The sequence below is a fragment of the Primulina tabacum genome, chromosome 6, assembly GCF_025594145.1.
Source record: "Primulina tabacum isolate GXHZ01 chromosome 6, ASM2559414v2, whole genome shotgun sequence".
In the NCBI taxonomy this organism is placed as follows: domain Eukaryota; kingdom Viridiplantae; phylum Streptophyta; class Magnoliopsida; order Lamiales; family Gesneriaceae; genus Primulina; species Primulina tabacum.
This window is the reverse complement of record NC_134555.1, coordinates 42,754,929-42,774,725: the sequence shown is the minus strand read 5'-3', so window position 1 is coordinate 42,774,725 and position 19,797 is coordinate 42,754,929. Positions and strand designations below refer to the sequence as shown.

At 32.7% G+C, this 19,797-nt stretch overlaps 3 protein-coding genes across 4 annotated transcripts; all 3 read right to left on the bottom strand.

Moving 5' to 3' along the window:
* Positions 1 to 765: 765 nt before the first annotated feature.
* On the bottom strand, positions 766 to 2,294 carry LOC142549736 (UPF0603 protein At1g54780, chloroplastic-like). Its single transcript, XM_075658842.1, has 3 exons — positions 1,878 to 2,294; positions 1,301 to 1,493; positions 766 to 1,141 (listed from the first exon to the last, which is right to left on the bottom strand). Exons 1-3 carry the CDS (start codon positions 2,283 to 2,285, stop codon positions 894 to 896), a joined length of 849 nt encoding a protein of 282 aa, XP_075514957.1. The 5' UTR covers positions 2,286 to 2,294; the 3' UTR covers positions 766 to 893.
* On the bottom strand, positions 2,178 to 4,939 carry LOC142549731 (serine/threonine receptor-like kinase NFP). The gene has a single exon (XM_075658835.1). The coding sequence runs from the start codon at positions 4,595 to 4,597 to the stop codon at positions 2,750 to 2,752; it is 1,848 nt and encodes a 615-aa protein (XP_075514950.1). The 5' UTR covers positions 4,598 to 4,939; the 3' UTR covers positions 2,178 to 2,749.
* Positions 4,940 to 5,142: 203 nt separating this feature from the next.
* LOC142549732 (protein DA1-related 1-like) lies at positions 5,143 to 8,547 on the bottom strand. Of its 2 annotated transcripts, none has more exons than XM_075658836.1 (12): positions 8,304 to 8,547; positions 7,601 to 7,729; positions 7,418 to 7,508; positions 7,167 to 7,338; positions 6,965 to 7,088; positions 6,788 to 6,871; positions 6,566 to 6,685; positions 6,231 to 6,443; positions 6,074 to 6,136; positions 5,883 to 5,998; positions 5,758 to 5,816; positions 5,143 to 5,682 (listed from the first exon to the last, which is right to left on the bottom strand). In XM_075658836.1, the coding sequence occupies exons 2-12, from the start codon at positions 7,709 to 7,711 to the stop codon at positions 5,348 to 5,350; spliced, it is 1,488 nt and encodes a 495-aa protein (XP_075514951.1). In that variant the 5' UTR covers positions 7,712 to 7,729; positions 8,304 to 8,547; the 3' UTR covers positions 5,143 to 5,347. The 2 variants fall into 2 exon arrangements, with proteins under 2 accessions (XP_075514951.1, XP_075514952.1); XM_075658837.1 differs by having other exon boundaries at positions 6,965 to 7,085.
* Between the last annotated feature and the right edge of the window lie 11,250 nt (positions 8,548 to 19,797).

Sequence of the window (19,797 nt, the reverse complement as noted above, 5' to 3'; positions counted from 1 at the left end):
ATTTTAGTGTAATGGTTAAGTCCCAATACTCATTTGATAATTTCATCAAATTTGAAATTATGTTTGATTTTTAAAAAATAAATGTTATAAATAAATAAATCTATTTAATTTTATTCTAAAAGATATAAAAATACTAAATTTCGCTAATCTTAAAAACTTCAAGTAATCTATGGAGTTTAACTGATAGTTTATTATTATTTGTCCAAAAATTAGCACAATACATGTTTGGTATGATATGATTTGATTATTTTGAATTTGAATAGGAAATCATGGTCAATGACCTATACTACAAGCTGGAGATTCTTACAGGATCAGAAGTTTCCCAGCTGTACGAGGGGAATCTGCAGTTATCAGATGTCCTGGATCCAGTTCTAGATCAAGAAAATGGACTAGAGAATCTCAAGCTGTTGATGGACCCTTTGTTGCAAGGAAATTACCCTCCGGAGCTTGGCCTTTTAATATTCAGATTGATTGATAATTGCCTCAAGAAGGATCCATCAGATCGCCCCAGCACAGATGAAATTTTCCGGTCTCTTTCAAGAATTTCGAATTCCAGGGTATCCGGTGAATGGGCGATTTACGTCTCAGAACACCATACCAGGCCTAGATAAGCTGTTGCAGATCTTTTGTAGCTGTCTTTTGCTTTCAGACATGTATTTGTTAGTCTGTGTGATTTGATTTTTGCTTATAGCTGATGATTTTTCGCATTCTTGATAAAGTTTTTAATATAGTAATAATTATATTTGACCGAAAAGATCGAGGAAACAGGAGACAGAAGCTCATTGCATTTCTATGGATTGATCAATCCACGAAAACTTCTGTAAATAATTTATACATTTTCTCAACTCTAAAGCCAATAAAAAATTCCGAAACGCAAAAAGATTGATCCATTTTCATTTCTTGGAGACATACGCATAGTACTGTGCCATTGGAACGACAAAAGCAATCACTAACAAGCCTCCAACTACAAGTGAGAACTGACCTCGTTTCTCTTCTGTCTCCTCTTTGGTTTTGAAGTTAGACTCTCTTTTATTATCTTTAGCCTTAGGGCCACCAGGATCAGGGAGGCCATCTATCGCTGCAACTAGACGTTTTGCAGCACTAAACAAAGCTTCATTATACTTTTCCTCCACTGCTAGCACTGCAAATATCCAATCAGCTCAAAAAAATCAAGTTCCTGCTGAAGAATTATCTTAATAATATCCAATCTAGTCAACCATTATATTCAATCTACCAGCAGTACACAAAAATGGGCTAATCTTGCAAGAATGAAAAAAAAAGCCAAATATTCAAATGATACCCGGAAGATTCTCTGATACTGTGGCATCAAGAACAGAATCACCAACAGCCTTGATGAATTCAGGTCCACCTGTAATTGCACCTTCTTTTTGGCTGGTAACTAGCACAATTATGCCTTTGTTGTTGCCATCCTCCACAGTTGGGTACCAGCGTTCCAGTACTTGATCAGCATACTCGAATGCATCGGCTTTGCTCTTGGGCCCAAGAAAACCCACAATTCAAAATGTAAAAGAAAAGCTATAGTCTCCTTGAATCTGGAGTAAAAAAAATCTCCTTGAATGTTACATTCTACCCGTCTCAATCTGAAGAAACTTCATCTCAATCCCATGGTGATTATTCGTTCTTTTCTACGAAAATTTTTAGATTTTCCTCATGCAGTTTCGCATGGGATTGAGCTATCAATTAATCTGAGGCCGTGACTTTAAATATTTTATTCGAAAACTACGCATACTTCAAAAATTTTGCCTCACTTATCATCGGAAAGACTCGACAGATCTACGCCTTCCAAGCTCAGAGTTTTACTTATAACCAACTACATTAATTAAAACGCAAAGAAAAACAAGAAGGAATCGACTTACAGTGAGCTTGCGGACAGTCACAACGTTAATGTGGTAGCCTTTTCTGGACTCCAAATCCGACAATAATCTCTTCAAATCAGATTTGGTGACACGGCTAAGCACACCAGCATCATCAACAACGAATGATTCTGCCGGAGGGCCGTCGCTCAAAACATCAAATTCAGAGGCCAATGCAGAGTCGGTCAAAATCGGGCAGGAGAAGTTTAGTGCTAAAGAAATGGCGAGCGCTGCTGTTCCCTGGTTCACATGAGAAAACCAACTGGGATTGCGGAAAGATTGTTTGATTGATTGAGAAATCTGTTTTCTGAGGGTGCAAGAAATGGGTTTGAGCCCGAAAGCCGGTTTGGGTTGGAAAAGAAGTGTCTTGAAAAGAGGGCAGAAGGAATTAGCAGAAAGAATGGTTTCCATTGAAGAATATCAGAAACTAAATGTGGTGGAAACTGTCATGTGTTGAAGAAGAGTTTGTCACTGGTTAGTCTTCGATTTAGTGCCTTTTTTTTGGGTTTTTTGGATTCTTTAATTTGGATGGTTGGCTGGATTTTGATGGAGGATAATGTTTATCAGTTGTGGAAACAAGTGGGCTCGATATGAAGCTATCGAAGGACTTTTTTGTCCAGACGATCTATGTGGCTTACAGGTTTTTTCTTGGTAAATAATGGATATAATTGTCCATGAATTTCCTTTCAACCCCGCATGATTACACAATTTTTACAAATCAAACATCTGCTGCGAACAAACTATTGATCAGAATAAGGTCTGCTTCCTCTACAAGAAAATGTACACATGGTTTGTTTATGTACATTACATATAACTAGAGTGATGATGAGGAAAAGAGCCATAATTCGCTAAACCATGGTTTGTTTATGTGCATTTCAACGAGCCATAATCGGGCTAATAACCGGATAAACTCCAATGGCTTCCAAAATCGAAATCCCAGACTTTTCATACATCTGAGGAGATGATTCAGTTAGAACACAGAGGTTGAACACTATTTCCGCCATTCGTGGTCTGTCCGATGACTTTTCCGAAGTACATGCTCTTGCCAAATTCGCCAAGCTTAGAGCATCATCAATGCAGAAGCAACCCTTCAGCCTTGGATCCATCCACCTCCTTAGCCTCTCTTTCCTTTGATCTTCAACTTCTAAGATACCCTTTATTTCTTTCCACAACATTACAACTTCACCATTGTCCTTCATCTCGATAACTTTCCTTCCCGAAAGTAACTCTAAAAGAACGACCCCAAAAGAAAAAACATCAACTTTTAGCACCGTGGAACAATTAGTTGCTGTAGCTGCAGAGAAATTGGAAATCTTGGGCTTGAAATTAGAATCAAGAAGTATATTGCTTGTTCTGATATCTTTGTGGGCGACACTTGGTTGAGTGTGCTCGTGCATGTATTGGAGACCGTTTGCAACTTCCAAGGCGATAAGTAACCTCTGCCTCCAACTAAGGGACTCAACTTTGTCTGAAGAAGACGACACTTTTGGGAACAACCACTTTTCCAATGATCCGTTCTCAACGTATTCATACACGATGAAAAAATTCTCATCATTGTCTGATGAAATTCCCATTAACTTGACTAAATTCGCATGATTCACTCTCTGTAATATTTGGAGTTCCTCTGTTGCATCTCTTGTTTTCTTCACAGCAAAAACTTGATCATTTATTATGGCCTTGTAAACTGACCCACCAATTCTGTAGTGTTCAGTGAAGTTCATAGCTGCTTTCGTGATCACATGCAGGTCATACATTATTGGTTTTCCAAGATAGCCTGACACTCCTGGAAGCAGCTTATCCTGTATGATCTTCGGTGAAAAAGCTTCCTCTTTGGAGACTCTGAAAGCAGGGATAAGATCAGAAGTTTCTAAAGAAGAATTATTACGAACCAACATTTTATTCTTCTTGTACAAGAGGTTGAAGTATGCTGCAAAACCCGATAACACGATCACGAGAGCCATAACAAGGCTCAATATTGTGATGAGAATCAAGTGGTGTTTGGATTTAACATGAGTTTCCGGAGAAGGAAACATCTGCAATTTAATCGTTGACTTTACTGGTATCAACACGTGAAGGCATATTGCACCTGTGAAGTTTCTGTTATTATTCTCCATGACAATATCTGATGCTGATGCCCGAAACATCGTACTCACAGAAAATACATCATCACTTGGCTGCCATACGTAAGTAATCAGATGTCGAATTTTATTTTCTTTGTATGATTTTCTTGGGCACTTACAGAGCAATGGAAAGACGGCTTCCACTCCGATAGTCAAGTTGTAAGGATCCAACATGGGATTCATATCTTCGACAAAATGGTATTTTGTTAGATTCTGAAACGGCTTGATTGAAACCGAGTAAAAGTTGTCCCCTTTCGTGATTCTATAGGTGACATTGGAGAAATAATATGTTCCGTTGCAAGTACATTTGATCGGTATCAGTAACAATTGATTAGGAATCAGAACAGGATGCTCTGATGGTAAACTAGAGGCTGTCGCTATATCCATACTGCTGACTCCGAATAGATCAGATATACTTGCAAGATCTGAATAAGGTGCCCGAACACGGTATGTAACATACGTTTCACAAGACATTGATGTCTCTGCGGACCATGTAAAATCAGTATCTGCTGTATTATTAGGCAGTTGCGCAGAAACAAGGGAAGCTGCAAAAATGAGGAACAGAGAAGAGATTGACAGAAAGGTATTATGAGGGACTGACATTTTTTTCGAGATTCATTTGTAAGAAGGCAAGGTGTATAAATAATATAAGCAGGATAATCTCAGCTTGTGAAAAGTTCATATAAAAAACGAAGAAGGGTTGCTATTTGATGCATAAATGAATTGTTTAAGAATTATTTAAGCAAAATCTCAGAGAGCTTTGTCCCCAGCTTTGCCTACAGTAGCCCTCATCTGTCATAGTCTGCCTGATACGTCAATATTTGTTAAGTTCTGATATTTTTATTTGAAGCCTTTAAGATTAGTTTAACAAAGAATCCAAGTTCAGGCGGCACAAATTTGTCCTTGCTTCTGAGTTATATATACAAAAATAAGCACAAGGGTTTTAAAAAACCAGAGTTGATGGCCTAATTAGATGTGGACAAAATCATAAGCCTATTTGATCATGATATCATTTTCTTGCGAATTCGGGGTTGTCGTTAGTTTTTTTTATTACAGAAATCCGAAGGTTTCCAGGATTCTGGCAACTGGGAATTAGGACAGTCATTGTCGGTTTAATCGTCCTGCATGAGAATCTAGTAGAACAGGCAAACATAAGATCCATTTTGTTCATATATTTCCAAGTTTGTAGGTAATATTCTAAATCAACAACAATTTCAGATTTCATAAACATGTATGTGATAATATATGTAAGACTCAGATCAGTACATTACATTGTGTTTTCATTTTTTATTTCTATACTTTTAACTTTTCTTCTTTCTTTCTTATGTATGACAAGAATTTCACTTAAAGTTATCAGGGAAAACTTCCTGTAAGCCTAATGTGGTCAAGAGTACTCTTTAGGCCCAACTCCAAGACCGCCTTGTTGCCTTGTCTGAAACCATCTCCGTATGCTACCGAAGGGTTCGATTCAATCTGGTGTTTGAAAAATTCACCAAGTTTTTTCTCGAACAGGGATCGTTTCCCCTTCTTCGAAGAACCAGGTGGTAATGCTGTTGACACTTCAGAAGATGAAAATGAAGTGGAAGCTTCATCATTACTTGAACCAGGAATTATTTCAGAATCTAACCACATATGAGCCAGCACTTGGCAGATACCTTCTTCAACGTCTGGACTCAGACTCGGATAACCTGAAAGAAAACCGGTTTTGAGAGACGGAAATCAATACAAAAACTGGCAGCATCGCAGAAAAAGAACGCGAGAACCTTTGAGTCGAAGCCAAGCATGCATCATTTCATGAGCAAGGATGGATCCAGTCAATAACCTGAATGTTTCTTAATTATTCGATGCATTAGCCGAATCAGAAACAGAAAGAAAACACAAATCTTACCTAGGAAGCCCAAACAAGACAAGGATTGCAGTCACTTCACATCGACGAATCAGCCTATAAGGTTCAGTGAACAAGTCTATTATTCGATACCCACCAATTCGTGGTCGCTTCAAAATCTGTAAATTTTGGTATAAATGTAAGAATAAACTTCAATATCAATCATGAATAAAAATCAATATGGATGTCAGTACCGTGCGAATGGTTCGCTCTTCTGACAGACAAAGACCTCTAGTCTCAGGCATGTTGTGGTGACCCTATATAACAATACAGATGATACCAAAATGACTTGATTTTATAAAAACTTCTCAACTTTGGAAAGTTAACGCCATCCAAAAGTAACCCCCTTACGATTTTCTCTCCCTCCATGGCCTCATTTAGAGCCTGTCTCTCGACCAAGAGCATTGTAATTTGCTGCTCCACCTTCATGTTTAAACCTTCATAAAATTCTTGGATTTCGAGGTACAGAGGTTGGCACTCGTGTGTGTCCATTATCGAAGAGTCTAAACACTCCAAACATAGCTTCCTTCCATCATCTAGAATCAAATATCTACAATCCACGGGCTGCAAGAACGAAATATTTCTTCATCAGTACACCATGTTAAGTATGTACATAATCCTGACTAGGCCCCAACAAGACAGGTTCAACATCATTCAGATTATGTAATGTGTATATCTATCCTAACCTCCATTCTTTCGCAGCTGCAGCATCGAGGCGTCCCATCATTCTCATGAGACGGGCAATATTTTTGATGCCAGAAAGGATGCTCTCTATATGCAATTTCTTCAGAGGCATTGCTTGGGATCTGTATCAGAAACGAAGAAACACCAAATTCAAGGTAATGAACGAGAAATGTCTCAGAAATATTTAGTGTACTATTGCTCTATGGAATCACTTCAGCTCTTACAAATTGTTTGCAAACATCGCACTTGGGGTGATACAGATCCTTATAGCAGGATTTATGGTAAGGTCGACCATCGGACATCGAAAACTGAAACAAAATTAAGAGAACAATTTAGTTTTGCAGGACCATAGGTGACTGAAAATCAGAAAAGACATTAGTACAAAACAATAATTTCAGAACCTCATAATCCAAAATCGGTTTATTACAAGCATCACAACGGAAACATTCTGGATGCCAAAAGGCCCCCATGCCACTCAAAAATCTTCTATTGCCAATTTCACTATTGCAACCACTACAGATTCTGCTGAAAACAGAAACTGTTGTTTCGAAAAAAGAAAGAATAAGCAAACGAGAACAAAATCCCAACCAGTACACCAGTTACCTGTGTCCTAAAGGATATCGAAATAGATTATGGGGAAAGAAACTGCCAGAATCATATCCAGATGGCCGAGTTCGAGGGCCTCGAGGAGGTGATTGAGGTGGAGATTCCACATTCAAACTTTCTTGAATGGCCTTAGCTAGCTGCTCATCTTCTTCCAAATGAGCTTCTTTATCTAACAATCAACACGGTTCGATAATTTAGCAAGAATGTCACATTAAAGAACTATCATGCCATTGGTTCTTGATTTATACCTATTGCTTTTTTCACTTTCTCATCTTCTTCAGCAATGGAAATTGCTATGGCTCGATCGATTTCTTCTCTGTCAAAATCTGACCCTGTCTCCTGTATATCAGATTTATAATGAAAATTTTCAGTTTCAAATGCTGGAAAGGGATCAAACCAGTAACGCTCAACGATGACAGGGTAACGAATACCTCTGAAGTAGTCGGAACTTCCAAAATAGTATCATCTTCATATCTCCCAGCATATTGGCCACCTGATATTTTGTGGGTAGAACCTTTGAAAATCTTGGTTAGCCAACCCATCGTGTATAGCACTTATATCTACAGAACGACCCACAATTTAGTTCAACAAGCTGGCTTTATGATAAATTTATTCGAACCTATAATTTTCTGAAAAATTAAACACAAAATATAGACATATTTTCTTTTCGAGGGGAACCGACTCCACCCCATTCATGCAAACACGGCTATTTTCTCATTCCCAAATTTCATAGTTAGCATCCGGAAATCGATGAGGTAGATTCGAAGACGCCGGAGAGTAAAAGTTTAGTCTTCAACGGTCAACCAGACATCAAGTGAACGTGATCTTGGGAAAAAAACAGAAGAAAAGAAATTCATACGTATAATCCTAATCAATCGAAATCGCTGCTTCAAGAATTTAAACATCAGTCTCATCCATCAAGAAAGATAAACCAACCATCTACAGTAATTCTTGGCCAAAAATATATCTCATTCCAATAATACAGCAATCCCACAGTGAAAGTTCAAACTTTTTAATCATCTGATCATCTAAATATGGAGATTTATTATTCAAGATTGGCCGGTGAACTCATTCTTTTCGACGACACCATTTACATGAACTCAAGAATGTGTTTCAGTGTCATAAGCTACTTACCTTAAACTGTTGAACAGTCTGAAAATTTTCAAGAAACCTGATTAGTCCCGGATCAAATTAATCATCTGAATTGGAGATTTGACCAAAAATATATCCCATTTCACGGAAGAACAAGAACAGATGAATAGAAACAAATCATTACTTGCTTTCTTGATTCAAAAAAAAATTCAAAAAAAAGAAAAAGAAAAGAACAACAGAGACGACGCGTACGACTTGTCAAGCATCTTAAGCCAAAATATGTGAACTTTTTTCCTGACCACTATTGTATTGTTTAATGTATAATAACAAAAAGAAATATTTGTTGCCATGATTTCACATAACTTTCTCGAATAATTATATTATTTGACTTTTTAAAAACTGACTAAATTTTACTATAATTGAGTCTAAAATTCAAGATTAATTTTGTTAATTAATCGCAATATTTAATTCAGAATATAATTTAATCTCGAACTTTGGATATTTAAATATGTGATAATGTTCAATCAATTTAAATATTTTATTTGTTTCTTGACGTAAGAAAGTGTCGTCAGGAAACAGAAAGGCAGCCATCCACATAGTTTCTTTTATTTTCTTGGTTGACTTTTCTTTACCCATCTCAGTTTTTTAAGATTGAGTTCACATGGGATCGTCTCATCTATTTCATTAAAGTTTCTGCGTTTCTTCATCTTTTTTTTCCCCATAAAGTTGAAGTAGTTTTGTATTTTCTTAGCTTTAGTTGGTAAAAGACATGGATTTGTTGCGAATTATACCTAAGAGTTAGGACATGACATGATACTAAAATTTCAAACCCGAAAGCTCGTCTTAGATTTAGTATATTGGTGTCACATGAATAGTTGGTTGTCTCTCGTATCCATCAGACGGGTCGACCTGATAAAAAATATTAATTGATAAAAAACTAATATTTTTTATAAGTTTGGTCGGATTGAGTATATGTGTCCGCATAACTAACATGTGAAACAGTCTCATGGATTTTTATACACATGGATTTTTATCATGGGCAGAAGTAGTTTTGTGTTTTAATACATTAAAAAATAGTTTCTCGGTTTTTTTTAAATAAAAGTTCAAGTAGAATCCAAAAATTGTGATTTCTTAAACATTGTCCAAAATAACATAAAAGTTGTTATATTTGAATATTTTTTTCATGTCAAAAACTTGTGTGAGACGGTCTCACATGTCGTATTTTGTAAGACAAATCTCTTATTTGGGTTATCCATGAAAAAATTACTTTTTATGCTAAAAATATTACTTTTATGCTAAAAATATTACTTTTTATTGTGAATATTGGTAGGGTTTATCCGTCTCACAGATAAAAATTCGTCAGACCGTCTCACAAGAGACCTACTCTTTTTTCATAAAGATTTTGGGGACTAATCTTATAACTATCAAATTGATTTTACTAGAAAGATCTATCCCACTAAACAAGACAATTTCACTCAAAAAAAAGGTGCTTTTTCTTCTTCCTTTGAGATTAAGATTATATTTGGGAATTGAAATAGATTTAGGCGACTATAACAATAATTATAATGAAATCTAAATCTATCCAACATATTATTTCATATTCATATTTTCAAATAGCTAACCAAATAAAGTTGTCGCCTAAATCTATAACAATATAATATAGCAATGAATTTAAAATTCTCCTTAGTTAAATTCATCCAAATAACTACAATATATTTGAAATTTATAAATCTATAATTTTAAATTATTCAATTCAATTATATATATATATATATATATAATGTATATGTGGTTAAATTAAATTAAAAAAAAAGTTAATATATACAGCACTTGCATGAAAAATGCAACAATATAAACATGATCAAGGTTTTATGATTATCTTGTCCGAACCGTTTAACAATTATGATTTAATATTCCTATAAAAAAAAACTCATCACGTTGAAACATGCATTTCTGATATCAAATGCACTTTTAATTTGATAAATGTATTGTTTACGAGGTATGTGATATTCGAATAAACACGATTACTTAAATAAAGTATTGATCTTGAAATCGGTATATTTTGTGATAAACGTTACGTCGAGTATTATCGAATTAATAAGCATTAAGTTAATTTCCAATTATATTTTCGATGAAATATCAAGCTGATTGTATAATATATTTTTTGTGAAATTTCGTTCAACCCTTTCGTTGAATCCCTGGTAATAGAGGTGAAATTTTAGAAACTTAAAAAAAAAAAAAAAAAAAAAAAACTATTGGTGGATTGAATATTAGAACCATTCGACAGTTTTCTTCATGCCAATGGGAGTGGGAAATATAATATAGGCCCAACAATACTTATTGGGCTGATGATGGACCCTTCTCCATCCATATCCAGCCCAACAATGGATCCAATTTAAGCTCCATTGTAGATGTTTTCCTGGACTGAAATTGACTAAATCCAGGCCCATATTCCAATCACTTTTTTTGAACAACTTTATAATAAAATTAAATTAAAATCACTTCTTTGATTTTTTCTACTTGGGGGTGTTGAATTCAATGCTTATCATGGAAAAAACTAAATAAATTTGATATTTATGAATCTAATGTAAATTTTATATTATATTATATTATACTCGCTAAATATTCCAATTTGAAAAATAATAGCAAAGTTTATATTTAGTAAAAATAATACGTGTGGTTATATTAAATGAGATGAACACTTTTGATAATTAATTTGATCACATCATCCCCAAGCTATCTTTTAATTATCCCCAGTCTGGCACTTATCTTTTTATTTCGACACGTGTCGTGCTTCGAACGGGCTCGTCCTGTTTGGACCACCCCGCTCCCATGTGGCTCCGGCCACCCCATGCCGGCCAAGCCACCTCGATTGGTGGAGGACCACCTCGATTGGCCACCACATGTCATTTTAAGTGCCCCTCCTTTCAATTATTTCATGTCTTTGTCTTCATGGCCCCAATCCCCTGAACACCTATCAATCCATATATTTCATCTTCCCTATTTTTATTTTTTTTTTTAAATCTTTCCATCCCTCTCTTCTTTTTTTCCTCTGATTCGTCACATATCCGGATGATCGTCGGTTCGATTCGAACAATTCTCATTTCATTAGAATCGAAATCATCGATTTCATTTGATTTTTTTGAACCAAATTCATTCAAGACTTTTAAACAGTTTCAATTTGTAGAATCGAGTGCTTATCGGCTTTACCAAAAACTATAGCTAGTGGTAATGGTGCAACTTTAATCTTTTAAACCGCACAACAGCTCAAGCACCACGATTCGATCGCTCTACCAAGCAGGGACAATTATTGCACCCAACAATCTCCCTCTCAATAATTGCACTCCTTGCAATCAATGAGAATCGAACCCGTGACATTGGCTCTGATACCAATTGTAGGACCGAGTGCTTACCGTTTTACCAAAAGCTATAGCTGGTGGTAATGGTGCAACTCTAATCCTTTAAACTGCACAGCAGCTCAAGCACTACGGTTCGATCGCTCTACCAAACATGGACAATTATTACACCCAACACAATTATTTAAAGAATTTTACCTCGAAAAATAGATTTCGCAATTTTTCGTTAGAGAACAATATAATAACAAGTATCTTGTGTACAAAACAAAAACTTTAGTCTTTGATCTGGTTTTATTTTAATTTTATTTCGGTTTGGAAAATTCAGACCACGTATAACCAACAGTAAAGTTTTAGATATTGTTATAATTTATGTAAATTTCGTTTTCAAGATGATTCCAGAGGCCAACCAAATCAAATCTGGCATTTTCGCACAATCCACAGGTAAAAGTGAATGAAAAATTTTAATTTATGTGGTAATTATTTGATCCCAATATTTGCACATAATCCAAGAAGAGCGCATGCCCGAATTTTATTTTGGGACATTTTGTTATTTCCAAAGAGTAACGTCCTTCTCAATTGGGGTCACTTTCTATTTTGAAGGTTTACATTTAACTGAAATGACCAACATTCTCATGGTACGGTCCCACTCTTTTCAAAATTAACAATTTAACTAGTATTTTTTATATTTCTACAATATGATGTATATTCTTCGAAATTATGATTATTAAAACATTATATTAAAAATTTATATATAGACACCATTTTATAAAATGACGCGATTATGAATAAAGTATAATATAAAGATGACAACTTTTAATATGTGTAGACAATAAAGTGATGTACTCTAATAACTGGGAGAGATATATTTTCCCGTGATATTTTAATTAACTATTACCGTTAATTGTGTAATAGATTTCGACGATGATGATGATGATGATGATGATGATGATGATGATGATGATGATGGCTTTTTATTTCTCTCACTATTCACAATTACCATTTTTTGATCCAGCAATGTATGATAAAACAACTTTTCTAAAAAAAAATTGAACTCTTGAAGTCGAGCAAAAATATCAATGGAGAGGGTGCACGATAAATCGAAATTGATGGATGAAGAAGTAGCATATATAGCATGATAAATTGTGTTAGGTTGAGAAACATAAGCAATATCGATGATACAAATGACATATCATCAAAATGAATGAATAGAAAACTCAATGTTACACAAGTCATATTTTGTAACAGCTCAGTTGGTTCGAATGTTATCTAGCCAAAATATTAGTTACAAGATTGAGCTGATGGAAATAGAAACAACAATCGATTTGAATATAGCAGTTCTGGTCAAAATCTGAATCAGATCAGAAGAAGTTGATAAATCTTGATAAAGTTGTTGGTTCTGCACATAATAAAAGAACAAATTCTAGATTGCTAGCAGCCCGATCTGTCAATTATATATTTCTCATACGAACTTGGAATTGAGTGATTTTTTTTCCATGGAAAGCTAAGACAAATTTCTACAACTTTTTTATTTATCACGTTGTCCAAAAATCGACGAATCAAGAGCCATAATAAAGCAAAGCCAACAGCTCCACTTGCACTAGCTTGGCAAAAGCTTGCTGGGAACAGCTCAGATCAAGCAAGCTCATAACAGACTAGATCAAACCATTAGATTAGCACTGTTTGATCATCTCGATCTGATAACAGCTCAGTTTCAGAAAATTATCAGAAACGTGAATTTGACCGTTGCAATGATAGAATCTGTACACAACATTTTCAAACGATCATATTCTTGTAGCTAATGTATATACCACTAGTGGATGTTATATATACAACATATTGAATATTAAATACAAATTTTGGAAGGAGATTCAATGCATGGATAGCCTACATAAAGAAATTAACTAAAATGAGATCAAGTTTAACTGTGAGGATACATTTGATATTACATGCACTGTAAAATTTGTCACACACAATCACTCACACACATACATGAGAGTTGAGCCTTCAAAGTTTAGTTGAATGTGTCTTCACACAAAGATATTAAATATTGTGTTTGTAGTTTTGGCATAAAAGACATTATATATTATATGAATTGTGATGTTGTGACCTACAATCGAGTGTGCTAGGAGTTTCAATTAGGCAATAGATAAATTGAAATGGATTTGTACAAAGAGTTGTATAATCAAAATCATCAAGTAAATTCTTCCTAGGGAGAAGAAGTGGTGACGTAAGAGTTGTTAATCTCCAAACATTCATAATAAAATTCATATCTATTTATTTATTGCATTTAATTATTGCTACTATTTTTATGTGCATTGTTGAAGCATTTTACGTGTTAGTCAAATACAAAAATATGGCATATCAAGTGTTTGATAAAATATTTCTAGCAAAAACATTTTCACATTCAACTTGCATATCTTTTAAATATTTTTCAAAATGTTTAATTTGAGAGATTATTTCGAATGTTTTCCACTTGATTTGAAAACCAAACTCAATTTAATTTATCGATGTTTAATATTTCAAGAACTAAGCTATTAGAACTCAACGATTATCCTCAAATCAATCCTATCAAATTGTACTAATCTAAATTTCCATTTGGAAATAGATAAACGATTATCCTCAAATCGATCCTATCAAATTGTACTAATATAAATTTACATTTGGAAATAGATAAATGCACTAATTGTTTTAGTTTACTATTATTATTATTATTATGACGATGAAACATGCAACTAATAATTTTCGCTATGTACGGATAAATTTTCAGGCTAATAAAGTAGCATGCAAATCGTGTTAGTCGGGTAAATTGAATTAAGCAAACTTTGTGTGACATACTAACACGAAAAAATATCGGCAAGAAAACCAAATACATAACTATTGATTAAATATTTATTTACTCTACTAACCCGAACATCTTACGAGCTGCTAATTGTTTTACTTGATAAATATTACAGTAACACTATAATAAATTTTAGTATGTCTCTTGTGAGATAGACTCACGGATCTTGTCCATGTTTACAATAAAAAAAAATTTTTTTGACATAAAAAGTAATATTTTTCATTGATGAACCAAATAGAAGATATATCTCACAGATTAAATTGTAAGATCGTCTTACACAAATTTTTTTTGTTTAAATTTTGGTGCTCCGAGCCCAAAGTCATTTAAGACGTAATCCTGGCCCAGACTGATTATCCGATCACAATAATTAATATTAATAAATAATAAAATTACCAGTAGCCTTTAATTTGGTTTTCCCCAATAAAATAACAAAATAATTAATCAACTCGTGTGTGACACGAATGGCACCTTTGAAATCAATTGATTTTGACATTATTTTAGTACTTTTTTCCCCATGGTATACTTCCCAACGTGTGCAAATTTCAACTTTTTGGACCAATAGATGGGGAGCCTGAAATACTAAGTTAAGTAAAAGGGTTTATGTTGCTTAAATTACATCTTATCTTGGGATCTGACTTCAATTGTTGTAAAGTTGTCGGTTAATATTTTACATCATTAGGTAGAATGTACCTTTAGTGAACTTAATTGCGATTAGTTTCGTTTAATGTACAACCGATCATGAATTTATTTCAATTGTGTACATATATATGTACATACATATATATATAGATCTTTACTTCAAATGACATTTCAAGAATCTATAAATTTCAAATGTAAACTACGATTTTGATCATCTATATTTTTTAAATTTATACTTAGTATAGATTTGGATTTCTGGCTGATCTGATCATTTATCATCGTGAGTGTTGACGTGACACTGCATATATCAATGTGACGAATTTTTTTTTTCCCCATAAATCAAATCAAAGATGACGAACATAAGATGAAATTTGATTGCGTAGATAACCAAAATCGCAAAGATACAGATACATACAAAAATACTAAAATTGTCGTTTTTCTTAAATTTCAAGTTAAAATAATAGTACTTAAGAGTAAACTCGTTAACGTATATTTTTCTTATATATACAATTATAAAGTATGACAAGTTTGATGACCATCATGCATGTAATATATATCTATATATATATATATATATATATAGATATGTGGATGATAATGTAATTTCAGCTTACAGAAATTTTAAATTGACGTGCCAACGTAAGAGTTCTCTATCACTTTCTCCACTTAAAATTATAACTAATGCCAAAAAAAAGACCTTCTTTCAATGATACATAATTTTATAAATTTTTCTTCCCGAATTTATTTGAAATCCCAATTTTAATTTAATATTATATGTTTACACCACCACATATATTATATTTTTTAAAAAATTTATCCAAATAATCTGTTGTTTATTTGAAAGTCCAATTTTAGCTTAACATTTCGGATATCTGATGTAGACACACAGATATTGATGCTGGATATATTTCACCAATTATGAAGCATAATAATCAATCATTCACGTCTATCGTTCATCTGAGATTAAGATCTCATATTTTGAGATGAGGTTTCGACTCGGGTCTCAATTGTAACAAAAACATATCCCGACTAAAAAATATATGTAAAAATCAACAGTTCACTGGATAATATCTCTTACAGTCATAATTTTATAGAATAGAAGAATACATGCATGGAGAATATCTATCCCAATATTCCATAATAATTGTACGTACGTAGATGCTAGTCTTTATTCCCATAGAATTTTAGAATCGTTTTAGTATATAAAAGTATTCCTGGCACAAATCATAATATATCGATATTATCTATGTTAAAAAAAATAAATTTCTCCTCATATAATCACTCATTTCATTCAAAATTAGTTCTACGTTTAAAATAAACATTCTGAGAAACAATTATTTTCAAACATAATTTTCTATTGGTTGTGTAAAAATTGTGCAAAATTGATTTAGAAAATGAGGACAGAGAAATCGAATATCATTTGAAATAAATTATAATCACCAATGTATAGAAAACGAAATATATAATTTTTATTGATTTGCATTGGCGAGATTGTAAATTGTTAAGATAAAATTTATATTTAAGTTTTGGTGGTCATAAACTAAATTAATATGATTTAAGGTTATATTATTGTAGATCATTAAACTAAATTGATCAAGAATACAAGTGTTGATCAACTACACTGTTATAAGATTTATTGAACAAGCAAATCGAGCTGCTCAACTGTTTTGATCTAATATAATAAAGTTTCTTCATCAATATGATTTGAACCAAGATGTTCGAGCAAAACAGATCAACTCGTGTAACATTCTGTCAACATTATCTGAAGACAAACATACTATGTCCAAATTTATAATAAAGTTGTCTGCAAGGACAAAAAAGAGGAGATTTGTTGGTTAACACTTTCAGCTAGTGTCTAAGAAATTTGAATTGGTCATTACTATATTCAGCAACACGATGAGAACAAGTGACATTGTATGCATAATTTTCGGTTACCCATTATATATGTGAATATTGTATATATTTATTAATGTTGGGAATTGACACACACCTATAAATAAGGAATGCATCAATATTGAAGACATGATATATCGCAACTACTACTATTTTATCAAACTTCATCAAACATTCAAATCATACAGCATCTCTCAAAATATTCATCTTTAAGTTGTTCTTGTACACACACCATGTTTTCATCAGATCTATTATGGATAAATATTCTGTACTTTGTATTCTCACTTATCTTTTATACATGAGCATTGTGTAATGTGAGAATCAATTGTAACTATCAGAGTATCTTTCTGAACATATCAAGTTGAAGTAAAGAGTAATAGGAGTTTCAGCTCATTAAAGTTGTTGAACCGAGCTGAAATAGGCTTGTACAAGTTGTTGTACTGATCAAATCTTTTAGTGGAATCTTTCTAGAAACAAAAAAAGTGGAAACATAGAAGTTTAACCTTCAAACTTCCATAAACAAATTCTTGTCTCTTTAATTACTTACTTGTGTTGTTGAGATTGTTATATGTATTGATAAGTCAACTAACGTAAATTGAGCTGTTGTATTTATTTATTTATTTATTTATTTATATATATATATATATATATCATACTCACTAATTAATTTTAGTTGTTTCTGCCTTAGAAATTGATTTTAGTAGGTTATATTACTCAGTCTGATTGGAATATTGATTTGAGCTGTTAATACAACTTAAGATTAGCATTATTTGACATAGTTTGTATAACAGTTTATTCATCCCTAAACTGTTATCTTCGATCCTAACATAAAATTTATTACACAAAAAAATCTAAAGTAAACAAATAGGGTCCCAAATGGCTGCATGATCACAGAAAAATAAAGCTAGGTATATGGATTGTGTGTGTTGAAATTTATAAGAAAAAGGAGCATCTCGAAAAGAAAAGGAAACAATTTGGTCAAGTCAAAAGGGGAAAAAAGAAGGTAAAGACGTTCCAAATTTAGTTACATTTAAAATAAAATAAAAAACATTCACATTTTTTGTGTAAGGATCGTATTAGGTGACTGCATACCATGTCTAATGATACACAAGATGTTAAGGATAATACGGTGACATCACATTAAATTAATCAAACTTGGAATAAAATCTCTGTGGAGCATTTAGATTAAAAGATTTTAAATCCATAATCTAAATCCTTCACGTTGTATGAATGAAAAATAACAATGTTTATCCTGAAGTCGGACTTAATCGGATGGTTTATTTTACATTTCTAGTCATTTTCTTGTTTGAGTATTGTCATGACATGACGTTACATATGTGGATAATGTCAGCTTTCTAACCAAAAAAATAGCTTAAATTGCAAGGAAAAAAAACCAAATTATTGCACTAAAACTTGCTTTTAATTATTAGAGTATGTTGAAAAAAAAAAAAAGAAATGTCTCAACTGGGAGAGCGGTAGATGACGTATGAGCTATTGTATGTTTAAATATTAAAATTGTTTCTTTTATCATTGATTATAATTTCTGATAAAATTGCAAATGTTCAATCACATAATTGTATTACAGAAAAGATCACATGTTCGGTACGTATAAATTTCAAGAATCAGAGTGAAATTATATGAATAAATTGTTGAAAATTAATAAATGTTTTTGTTTGGATATCGATTGAACATGACACTATAATATTAGTTTAAAATATTTGAATTCACGATTACTATCGATCATATATTCTTGTAAAGTGTTAAGTATTTGATCCCACAAAATATCAAAATAAAAAATTTCCAGATTTACATAATTAATTTTGTTATTTTCCTCATGTGTCATGTCATTTTCAATCTTATGAATCTGGAATTACTCCCCCTCCATTTTACGTTTCTTTATAAATCAATGTATTTACTTTTAAATTATCATAAAATATATATTTGCATTTCGCACATTAAATTGTTATATCATATTCAAATATTATATATCCCAATGCGACATTGGAGGAAGAAGATTGTGAATGTGGACATAGTAATCAAATATTAACTAGGATTATTGCACGTTTAATATTGTAGTCATAAAATCAATATCATTGTTGTTATTCGTACTAGTACTCTGATGTACTAGTTACGTGCTCATACATTTTTTTTATCAAAAAAGTTTTTTGGAGTTTAATATTTTTTTTGTAAGTTATGAAATAGGCTAATATTATAATTATCAAACTTTATAAAGATAAATTTGATAATGAATAAAAATATGTACCATGACATCGAAGAATTTTTTGTCTTTATAAGGCTCAAGTGTCGTATATAGTAAGTATAAGATGCACATTTCTCTATATCCAATAATATTTTTATAAAAATTGAATCAACCGTTGCTAATAATAAAGAGTATGTTTTTTGTGAGACAGTCTCACGGATCTTAATTTATCTGTGAGACGGGTCAATTCTACCGATATTCACAATAAAAAGTAATACTCTTAGCATAATAAAATAATATTTTTCATGGATGACCCAAATAAGATATCAATATCACTAAATACGACCCATGAGACCGTTTCCCACAAGTTTTTACCATAAATAAATCAAACCTTACAACATAGAACTCAAATCATTCTAAAAACAAGGGAAAAAAAACTTCTATAGAACTCATATCCAAACTCCAATTCAAGCCCAGCTCGGGAACAAAATAATTCACTTTTTCAAATTTCAGACACAATACGATCTGACTCAACAACATCAATGCTTAAAATAAAGATATAAACAATAATCATCTCGACTCAACTCACTTGTATCTATATTTATCATC

Excerpts from the sequence above, each read along its gene's own strand:
- LOC142549731 (XM_075658835.1), bottom strand. The coding sequence starts at position 4,597 with ATGTCAGTCCCTCATAATACCTTTCTGTCAATCTCTTCTCTGTTCCTC.
- LOC142549732 (XM_075658836.1), bottom strand. The coding sequence starts at position 7,711 with ATGGGTTGGCTAACCAAGATTTTCAAAGGTTCTACCCACAAAATATCA. Across the intron at positions 7,089-7,166 it reads CGATATCCTTTAGGACACAG|CAGAATCTGTAGTGGTTGCA; the intron begins GTAACTGGTGTA and ends TTCTGTTTTCAG. Across the intron at positions 6,137-6,230 it reads CCATGGAGGGAGAGAAAATC|GGTCACCACAACATGCCTGA; the intron begins GTAAGGGGGTTA and ends ATTGTTATATAG.
- LOC142549736 (XM_075658842.1), bottom strand. The coding sequence starts at position 2,285 with ATGGAAACCATTCTTTCTGCTAATTCCTTCTGCCCTCTTTTCAAGACA. Across the intron at positions 1,494-1,877 it reads TGACTGTCCGCAAGCTCACT|AGCAAAGCCGATGCATTCGA; the intron begins GTAAGTCGATTC and ends CTTGGGCCCAAG. Across the intron at positions 1,142-1,300 it reads AGTATCAGAGAATCTTCCGG|TGCTAGCAGTGGAGGAAAAG; the intron begins GTATCATTTGAA and ends GGATATTTGCAG.